The sequence below is a fragment of the Fulmarus glacialis genome, unplaced genomic scaffold (genome assembly GCF_000690835.1).
Source record: "Fulmarus glacialis isolate BGI_N327 unplaced genomic scaffold, ASM69083v1 scaffold1110, whole genome shotgun sequence".
Classification (NCBI taxonomy): Eukaryota; Metazoa; Chordata; class Aves; order Procellariiformes; family Procellariidae; genus Fulmarus; species Fulmarus glacialis.
This window is the reverse complement of record NW_009186923.1, coordinates 31,617-41,673: the sequence shown is the minus strand read 5'-3', so window position 1 is coordinate 41,673 and position 10,057 is coordinate 31,617. Positions and strand designations below refer to the sequence as shown.

The 10,057-nt window shown below is 45.5% G+C and overlaps 1 protein-coding gene across 1 annotated transcript in view; it reads left to right on the top strand.

Annotated features, from left to right (window-relative positions):
* TMEM260 (transmembrane protein 260) overlaps positions 1 to 6,161 on the top strand; it is a 34,298-nt gene extending 28,137 nt beyond the window's left edge. Inside the window, 7 exon segments of the mRNA XM_009573084.1 lie at positions 1 to 68; positions 1,243 to 1,414; positions 2,394 to 2,542; positions 3,432 to 3,608; positions 4,173 to 4,226; positions 4,648 to 4,738; positions 5,889 to 6,161. The exon segment at positions 1 to 68 is cut by the window's left edge and continues 25 nt beyond it. Coding sequence (XP_009571379.1) covers positions 1 to 68; positions 1,243 to 1,414; positions 2,394 to 2,542; positions 3,432 to 3,608; positions 4,173 to 4,226; positions 4,648 to 4,738; positions 5,889 to 6,161 — 984 coding nt within the window.
* Positions 6,162 to 10,057: the final 3,896 nt, after the last annotated feature.

The window sequence follows — 10,057 nt, the reverse complement described above, 5'->3', positions numbered from 1 at the left end:
GCGCTGCCGTGGCTGGAGTGGCTTTCTGCTCTCGCTCTTGTCGCTTCTCAAGTTTGGGCAAATTACAGGTAACATATCCCCCGGGCACGTGTCTTGCTGCAGCCTCGCAGGGCTGCAGGGTGCTGTGCTGTTGGGGTGCTGCTGTAAACCCCCCCCACCCCTGCTCCTGGGGTTTCTGTTCTTGTCTTGAAGTGGGAAAGGCACTTTTCACATCCCACCTAAGCTTGCGTGGCCACAGCCTGCGGGACTCCCTTGTTTGATCTCCCTAAAAATCACCAACCACCAACTCCAGGCTGTAAAAGGGGGTGTCATGTAGGCTGAAGGAAGAAAACTGTGTAGATACGTAAACTTCTAATGAAAGACACTCGTAAATCTGTGCTTTATTTCCTAAGAAGGTTTGCAGAATTCATTTGACTTGAACAGTCACCTCCTTCCCTTGCTGTGCTTCAGGAAACCTTGTGCCCTGGGGTTTTTCTTCATTTTTTTTTTCCTTTTTGAAGAGTTACATTTGTAGTGTAGGTCTTCCTTATCCCATAACCACACCAAAGACTGCAGTGGCTTGGGTAGGAATCAGTGTAGTGGCAGGGATGCTCAGGTAGAGGTTGACCAACTGGTGAAGTGTAGAACACACAGAACTTCATACTCAGGAATCCTTCCTTTGCACACATCTTTTCCCAAAGGCTGCTCCGTAGGTGAGCCAGTCATAGCTCATGCCCTGAGCCATGTTGTGGAGTGTCCTCTTCTTGAGTCCATACCTGGAGCGTGTGCAACACACGATTGTGTAACGAAAAGGATCTAATCTCAGGTAATGTAAATCTACTTCTGCCTGATGCTACAAAAACTTGGCTTTTTAGTGCTTAATTAAAAGCATTAAAAGGATGGGGAGGATTTAAAATGCTTTACAGAACCATCATTGCACTGGCACTGCCAACTCCAACTAGTAAGTCTTTAGGTTTAGCCCAAGAAAAAATCAGAATTAAGGTGACGGCATGTAATGAGTGTGTATTTTGGCAAAACTGTAGTGGCTCATGTCTCTGGTGCTGGTTTCTGGGGGACCGTGCTCCGAATGCTTCATTTCTGTATCTTGGTTTCTCTGTAAATGGAGATGATGCTTTTCAGCAAGATCTAACCAGGGCAACGGACTTCACCTGTCGATGCCTATTGCATAAAATTATTCTGAAGGTATGCAAAGCCATGCAAATACCTGTTTTTAAGATACTGGTTTTTATCTGTTCCCTTAAGCGCTTGTGATCAGAGCAACAACTATGTTGTTGATAAGTTTGCAAGGAATCTGCTGTCCTCTATGCCGACGGGTGCAGTGATCTTGCTAAGAGGAGACTTACCCGGGAACGCTCTTCGTTATGTTCATTATTGCGAAGGGATGAGGCCGGATATCACCTTAGTGGACCAGGAGGTAGGTTGAGAAAGTAATATTAAAAGAGGCAACAGGCAGATTTAAAAATAGGAAGCAAAAGTTGTTTCTTTCTCTTCTCGAGAGATACATGTTCAAATAAAACCCATGATGCAGAAATAAAATTGATTTTTTTTTTGAAGGGTTGTGGGTGGCTCTGGGATGCAGCGTGGTGTGCAAGCTCCATTCAAGCCCAAAAAGCCAACAGGGAGGCAATAGCGGCTAGAGAGAAGGGGAAGCCCAAGTTCTTCATCACGGCAGATAGCCAGATGTGGCACAGGGCTGATCTTTGCCTTGCTGAGGAAGCTTTGTCCCTGCTGTTTTCTGCAGTTGCCCCAAAATACAGATGTTGGGGCAGCAGAAGGCTTCTGGGAGCAGCCTGGAGGGCAGCAGGTCAGCAGTTGCCCCGTGGGCGATGCGGCTTTGGGGTTTCTCCCAGGACTTTACCATGCTGAGGCTCATTCCCTGCATCCCCTGTGTTGTCTTGGTCCCCCAAAGGTGGTTTTGCAGATTTTTACCTGTAGTTTTTTACATTAAAACGGAGGTGCTGTGTGTCCCTGGGTGGTGTTTGCGCTCTTTCCTTTTTTCCTGAGAAATGGGAGAAGAAAAATCCCCCTTACAGAAGGGGACACCAACACTTCCACTGCCACATCAGTCCTTGCACTTGGCTTTGCAGCAAGGGTTTGCGACTTGTTGAGAAACCCAAAACCCAACGCCTCGTATTTAACCAAACGAAAACCTGGTTGTGTCTCTTACCAGCAGTAGTTATTTTGTGTTTCCTTTGCCCCTTCAACAGGGAGGATCATGTGCCTCTGATCAGAAACCACTGGTGACCTGGTCTGATGGTGTGGTCCCAGGCAATTGCTGAAATGGGAGGTGACTTTAGTGACCTCCTGGAGAAACCATTTGCTGCAGCTTCTGGATGTAAAATGGATGAAAACTTTGTTTCTTGTTTTAATTTTGCTTATATTTTTGGTGGTAGATGATGACTTACGAATGGTATTTACCCAAGCTGGCAAAGCACTTACCTGGCGTTTATTTTCCTGGGAACCGGTGGAATCCTGTGGAAGGAGTATTACCTGATGGGACACTTGCTTTTAATCTCCATCGTTTCCTCAAAGTAAATAAACAGTAAGTATTTCTTTCATATGTAACTGCTTTCCTAAAATCTTCGACCTTTTTTTCTTGAAATTGTTTATGGAACAGCTTGGTACTGCATCCAAAAGACCAATTTTCTCCACTGACTTCCTCCCCGGTGGTGAGATTATTTTTGCAATTAAAGCAAATATCTATGCAGAAGTAACTCCATCCGGATATAATGTTGCTTGTTGTTTTGAAGTTGGTTTGGTTTTTAGGAAGGAAAAATAAGAAGGTGATCGGCAGAGAATATTTACTGATTATTTTTGTTATTGTTGTTGATAAAATTCATCACAAAAAAAAAGGAACATTTCCTGCGTGCTCAAAATGATGATGGTTGGAGAGCAAAGTGCTCCTGCTTCTCCTTTGTGAACGTTGTGGCCAACTGATTAGCATAGAATGAATGTATTCCAGGAATAATCATCATATAAAAATAGCTTAGTAAGAGTGGAGAAAGGATTAGATACTCAGATGAATAAGAATAGCATCTGCATTTAGACTAGCCAGGGTGAGCCTTGCGAGTGCGGGTAGGCAGAAGGGCACTGCCAGGTGCCGTTGGGAAGAAACGGGCTTCTCCTACGGCTTCTGGCACGTTTGTGAAGTCCAACATAGAGGAGAGGATGTGTCTCCTGTGCTGGCTGCACAAGATGTGCAATGCCAGATGGGGTATTCACTTGCAGTGGGAGAGCTGTTCTGCAGACTGACCCAGAGACATGCCCTTTCCGACGTGAAATTGTCTGGACAGGTATCCGTGCCGCAGAAAATGTTGTGCTGCTTAAGACCTGTCCCCTGGCGTGGGGTGCGTGGTTTGCTCAAGCAGGTGGGGTGGCCCACGGTCTCTGGCGTGGCTTCACGTTTGCTCTCTCTGGTTTTGTTTTGGCAGTAAGGAAGTGTTTGTCTGCATAGGTCTTCATGAAGGGGACTCAACCTGGAGAAGGAGCTATTCGCTCTGGCCGTGGGGTACGTGTGAAAAGTTGGTTCCTTCCGATGTTGTCTTTGACCCAGGAGAGTGGATTAATCTTACAAGAAACCTCTATAACTGGACTGAAGACTACCGCAGGTACGAGGCAGAGGCGTGACTGCTCCTTCCTGGTCATCATTCTTCTGCCAGCAGCATAACCCCATCCACTGCAGTGTTAGAGAAATTAAACGTGAGCCATAATCATAATGTTTTGTGTTCTGGAACATATGATAAATCTGCAAGTGGTATTTTTATTAGTGTTAAAAGTAGAGAGGACGTTTCTAGTCAAATATCAGGTCCAATTCTGATCTTAAAACTTGATCAGGAGCCAAAAAACATCAAGGACTTGGGACATCCAGAGCTTTAAATGTCATAGACTGAACGGTGATGGATGGTAAAAAGCATCTCTCACTTTGAGGATAGCTCGGATGCTGTGACACACCTGATATACCAGAGGCTCCTTCTATGGAGAGAGAGGAATAAAGTTTTATGAATGACTGAGGATCAGCTGAATTCCCTGCTGTCAGAGCTGTAGGCTTCACGACGGGTTTTCTTCTGCCTAGGAGGTCTGTGAGCTGCCTGGGTTAGAAGGATTGATTGCGCGGTGGGTGAAGCACAGTGACGTGGATCTGATGGCTGAATTTTATTCTCATTCCCATTTAGTTTCAAGCCCTCTTCCTGGGAAGCTGTCGCCAACGAGGAGATGTGGCAAGCTAGGTGATGTTCCTTTGCTCCCTTCCAACAGCCGGTGGGCAGTGCCAACTCACTGGTGTGGAAATACACACCAAAGCGGGCAGCTTGGTGGTACATGGCCTTATTGGATCTAAACGTGCCAAGCTTTAGAAGGAAAAGGTTGACAGAATGAGATGAAGCGTGCATGGCCTCCAGCAAATCCTTCAGGAAAGTGGTCGTTTTGTTCACCAAAAGGTTCTGCTCAAAGTATCTTGAAGGAGCAGAGGGTAGTTGGGACATAGGGTGAGAAAATACATCATGGAGAGAAATTTTTATCACTGATGACTTAAACGGAGGAGCTGGTGTACTGTCCCATACATGGACATGTTGAAGATGTGTGTAACCATGTGATGTGAGCTGGTTATGTTAAGCAGTTATTATATGGAAGTTTTTCTTGTTTTCCTAGGATGAAAACAGCTTTCTTTATATTTGACCTTGCAGAAACTGCCAGTGTATCTGCAGAAATGAAGTCACAACTTTACACATTTGCGTACGCTGTAAGTCATATATTTCGGTTATGAATGCTCCCTGCAGTCTCCATCCTCTTTTTTTTTTTTTTTCTTTCTCTTTTTTTTAAATTTCTGGACTCCATAGAAATACGGTGTTTCCATATAGGTCCTGTAATCTGCATTCTCCCTTGTTCATCCAAACCGGGAGCGTAGCAGATTCAAAGAGATTTGTTCAGGGATTTTATCCATTCCTACTTGCCCCCTCGGTCACGGAGGATGCTAAAAGCTAATCAGTCAACACCCTGCTTTTGCTATAATTATGTTGTCTGTGCTGGGCTCCAGACCCATGCCAAGAGATTGCTTGTCCTGAAGTCCCCTCCATGCACTTGTCCCCTCTGTCACTACACAGTCATGCATCTAAGCCAGCAAGTGTGAAATCCGACAGTCTTTTCGCTGCAAATTAATTCTGCTGCATTTCACACCAAAGAATAACACCCATAAGCTGGTGTAGGTATCTCTGGAAATACCGGACTGCCTGAGATGCCAACAGATGCACAAAACCATCAGTGTGTGTCAGCAGAGAGGAAGAGTGTTTCATACCCCAGCAAAGAGTCCACAAATAGTTTCCTTTCAACTCTTGCCCGTTTTGCTGTCATTTTTGCTGTTCTGCGAAGTTCTCGGGTGCGTGCCTGCTGTTGAGCTTATGAATATTCCCACTCAAGTCACCAGACTGCTTAAGTCCTGTGGAAGACGTCCTGATCTGAAATACTGAGTAAATGTCTTTCCAGGCGCAGCAGTTAAATCTCCTTTTTTCCCCCAGCCTGGTGTAACACCTCTATTGGGGAAGCGCCTAACGTGCGGTGGGGTTATCACTTTTTTCCCCCAGCCTGGTGTAACACCTCTCTTGGGGAAGCGCGTAACGTGCGGTGGGGTTATCATGATCATCTGTAACGTTTCTAAACAAACAGCTGCTGTGGGAAGGGAAACATTTCAGCCCCCCTTGGATTTCTGATTCGCGCTATTGCGCATCGCATGGCAAACACAGAGTTACAGAAATGCTCCGACTCTGGACTTGGACATCTAAATAGCATCCGTTCCTTTACAGGCGGTTTTGAAGCACTGTTAAGAGCTGCTGGTCCCCTTCGTTCAGTTCATTTTTCCCTCTTTTTTTTTTTTTTTTCTTTTGTCCCTTTAACAGTCGTACAAAGAAATTGTCAACTCTCATCCAAATCACCCGGTGAACTGGCACAAAAACTACGCCATCGCCTGCGAGAGGATGTTGCGTCTCCGTGGGGTGGGTGTGGATCCCGAAGTGTTGCTCTCTGAAACCGTGGAACATTTCCTTCTCTACACCGAGAAAGCTGAGGACGATCCCCAGCGGCAGGATATTCTGCAGGCTGTGAAGCACCTGAAGAAAGAGCTGCAGGGGCTGAGGAAAATGAAAGAAGATCTTAGGCGGCGAGCTGGGTAGCGCCCGGTCCTCCACCCGCCGGCTGAAATTTTGAAGTCAGGACTTAAAATCTGAATTAGTCCTTGACAACATGAGAATGGTTTTAAAAGGGACAGAAATGGCAGCAGAGAAGAAATCAAGCGTGATTGCCTCCGCAGGAACATACTGTTGTTTGGTCTTTGATTGCTGCTGCCAAATGAACTGTTTGTATTGTTTTGTGCGTGGGGAGGAAAGCTCATCACTAAATAAAATGCTGGATTTCAAAAAGGAGAATTTTCTTTTAAAGGAGACCTGTGAATCTGTAGTACTGTGAAGATCTTTTAATTTTGTTTATGAATGCTGCATCCTTTCTAGATGCAAAAAATGTATTTAGCCTTTAAATGTTTCTTCTGTTACTGAGCCAAGAGGTTTTCTACAGACATTTTTCTTTAGCTGTGCTGTGTCTGTGTGTTTTTATGGTCCCAGCACAGCGTGGTTAGGTAGGTTTCTGTTGGGAGAAGCACGTGGGACAGTGCCCTCCGCGGGAGCATCATTGTTCGCTGTTTTGGATGTGCTCTGTCCCCTGGCTGTGCCTGTGCCCAGGGGTGCTGCGGACACGATGTTCTCCTGGCATGGGATGGTGGGTAGAGACCAACCCAGCTCCTTCTGCCTCCCTTGCTTTGCAGGGATGGTTATTGTCATTACACTGGGATTTTGTGTTGGGATAGACTTTACCGCTCTAGTTTTCCAACAGCGAGCAAGCAACTGGTTTATTTTCCCTTGCAGAGCACCGTGACTGTAGGCAGCAGCGTGGCATCTCCTGGGGGTAGAGGGACCGCGGTGCTGAGATCCTGCTCGGGGGACACGAGAGCAGCTCCCCGTGGCTCATGACATCCGTGCCGAGGCCTCTTTCTGTACGAGCCCCTAACGCTCCTCTACTCTGCCACGTCCTCGCAGGTACTGGGGATGCCAGAATTGCAATTTCAGAGATGTCAGGAGCTTTAACCAAAAGAATAGAGTGTGAATCCATCCTGCTTTTCAATCTACCTCAAAAGCCAAGCGACTTGGTTAACAGGAGCTCAGCTACTTGTTTTCAAAAAAAAGACGTAAAATAGCATGTTTTTCAAAATGTTGTCAATTAACATGTACTTCAAATGCTTAAAACAGACCCAACACTCTGGTATTTTTACTGGAAAGTTGTGTTCATCTAAATTTTCATACTTTGGTCTGTGGTTTTGTGAGATCTCAGTCCAGAGTTTTATAAGAGACAAATTGCTGCCAAGCCAGGATTTCATTTGAACTAGTAAAATTTTCAGAGAAGAAAGAAGTACTTCTGTAAAGATCATGTTGTCAAGCGGCATCCCTGAAAGCTTCCCAGAGGCTTAGAGGAGCAGATCAGGACAGTTGCGGGAGCAAAGGGTGTTGCATGTGGATGCTCTGTTGGTTGGTAGTTTGAGGTGCATGTAGGTGCAGGTTTAAGGTTTGTGTGGCTACTAATCCTAATAGATCCTTTTAAAAGTAGACTAGTTTCGTTGTTCTCTCCAGGTGCTGATTTTCCCAGATTGACTTTCATTGAAAGCTGCCTGTATAAAAATCAAGCTGCCATCTAGGAATCTCTTAACTCCAGGTGCAAAATAGCATCCTTTATTTTTCTCCCTCTCATTCTGATTTATTTTCATAGTATGATTTCCATAGCAATGCCCCCTGTTACTTCTAGAAACAATTCCTGGACAAACAGCAGATAAGAAATGAGCAATAAAAGGAAATAAAGCTACAGCTTCTGGGTTGCAAAGCCACAAAGCAGAGGGGAGAGAAGGAAGAAGAGCTGTTCAGGGGTGTCATTTTAACTCTTTGTGTTGTAATTGACTACATTTCAGGTCAACCGTGCCTCACTTAAATCTCTTCCTTCTTCTCAATCCCTGCAGAAGTGTTTGTACAGAGCCAGGGGAATATCATACATTCCTCCGTGCAGCTTTCTCAGGGCTGGCTTTCTTCTCCCTTCTCAAAATCAGTCCTTCAGCCCAGCAGAAAAGCATTAGGAATCCAATTTTTCAATGCTTTTGTTACCTGCATTATTGAAAATCCATTCAAGCAAATATACTGAGCTGAGGGTTTTCTTTATCTTGATTAGATGCCCCTCCTTAGCTGCATAGTCTTGAAATAATTGGAAGCTTTTGTGGATTCCACTATCTACTCGGGAGAAAAGAGGGGCTGGACAAAGGTATCCCAGCCTGCAGCCCGCGTCGAGTAACGTATCGTCATATATTGCAATAAGCGGCGATGCAAACCGCAAGGAGAACTTTCCCACTGGCAAAAGCCTTCCCAGGTGTGAAAAGCAGTGGAAACGTGATGCTTTTTTAGGGAGCAAAGCAGAACTGGTTGCAACTGTGCCGTTCACGCGCGCCGTGTCCGTGTAAATCGCCTGCACGTGTGATCCGCGTGTCCGCGCTGGGGGTTCAGCTCCAAGATTTCACCACTGGCCGATGGCGAAGGTGAAAATATTTAACAGAGACGGAAGATACAAAATTCCTCCCCCCGAATCTGTTCAAATGAGATTTGCTGGTGCTGGTAGACGAAGCAGTTGTGTGGATGTTTGCTAAAAGGTAGTGCTGAGGGATGCTGGCAGAAGTTTAATTTTTATCAGCTCCTCTTAGGCGGCACCCTTAAGTTTATCAAACAAGCAAAGCTGATTTGCTCTTCGTTAGTCTCAGTTGCATGAATTGGTTGCCAAGTAAACAGGATTTTGCATTTTCCTAATTACTTTCATATTTGTGTTTTACCTCTATTTGTTCTCTTGCAAAACTAGTCCTAATAATTAGGCTCCTGCTGCCTAGACTTTAAAAAAAAAAAAAAGGGGGGGGGGAAGGAAAAAAAGACTTCTGAGGGTTTTTTCTCCCTTATAAATTCATTTTTGTTACAAGCATCTTTTATACATATTACTAAAGGGAGCGCACTAAGAAATGCAAATAATAGTTCTTTATTTTATTATGACAGTTAATTAATAGCAACCTGTTTTAATGAATAAAGTCACTCAGAGTCCTTCAGCACTTCCTAAGTAGAGGCCAGAATCTGTAGGGATTCTTTTTTCCCCCCCATTGTATAGCTCCGAGACTCCGCGCACTATATAGGGCCTGTATAGAAATGCTCGCTAATGAAGAGGGAGGGCGAGGAACTTGTCTGCATTCAAAGATCACTGGTGAGTCATTCAGCGAGAAAAGGCCCCTTGCTAGGAATAGTCACAGTTCCGCGGCATTGTGCTAGCAAAAGGGTTTGATCAAAGGTCTCCTGCCGAGCTTGCATGGTTTCCTTTCATACGACGACCATAATTAAAACCACTAATTCTCTTTTAAAATGCTGCAGGATGCCATGTAGGCATCTGTCTGGAGTGTCCTTTGTGCTGTCGGGAGCTGTTAAGGACCAGCGCCGAGGGCTTTTCAGCGACATGCCAGTCAGGAAGGTGATTCGACATAAGGGTGCCTCTGAAGGCTTGACAGGGCCTTGACTACACAATTCCAGCTGAATTTGCCCCTTGTCAGCTGCCAGTAAATAAATCTCAAAGAGGGGAGAGGGGGGGAAAGCTGAAGTTTCATTACCTGATCCCCGGGGCTTTGTTGGTTTTGGCATCGCCCAGGGGGAAGCCCTCGCCCCTCGGGGCCGGGGAGCTGGAGATGGCCATTGGAGACCCCGGCGCCCGGGCCGTTTGAAGACCGTCAATACTTGTAACAGTTCAGCTGTTAGGAAGACAAATAAATGGAAGAGCCCATTAATCCCCTTTGGGTACTCGGTGCCTTTTGCCCTTTTATCGCAGCCTTATTAGGTTCCTACTCATCTTGAACCAGGAGGGATGAATTGAAGTTGTTGAGCGCTAATTGGCAAAGACTTTTCATCGCGGGCCAAGAACTTTCACTGACTTGAAAGTAACTTCGCCACGGGGAGGA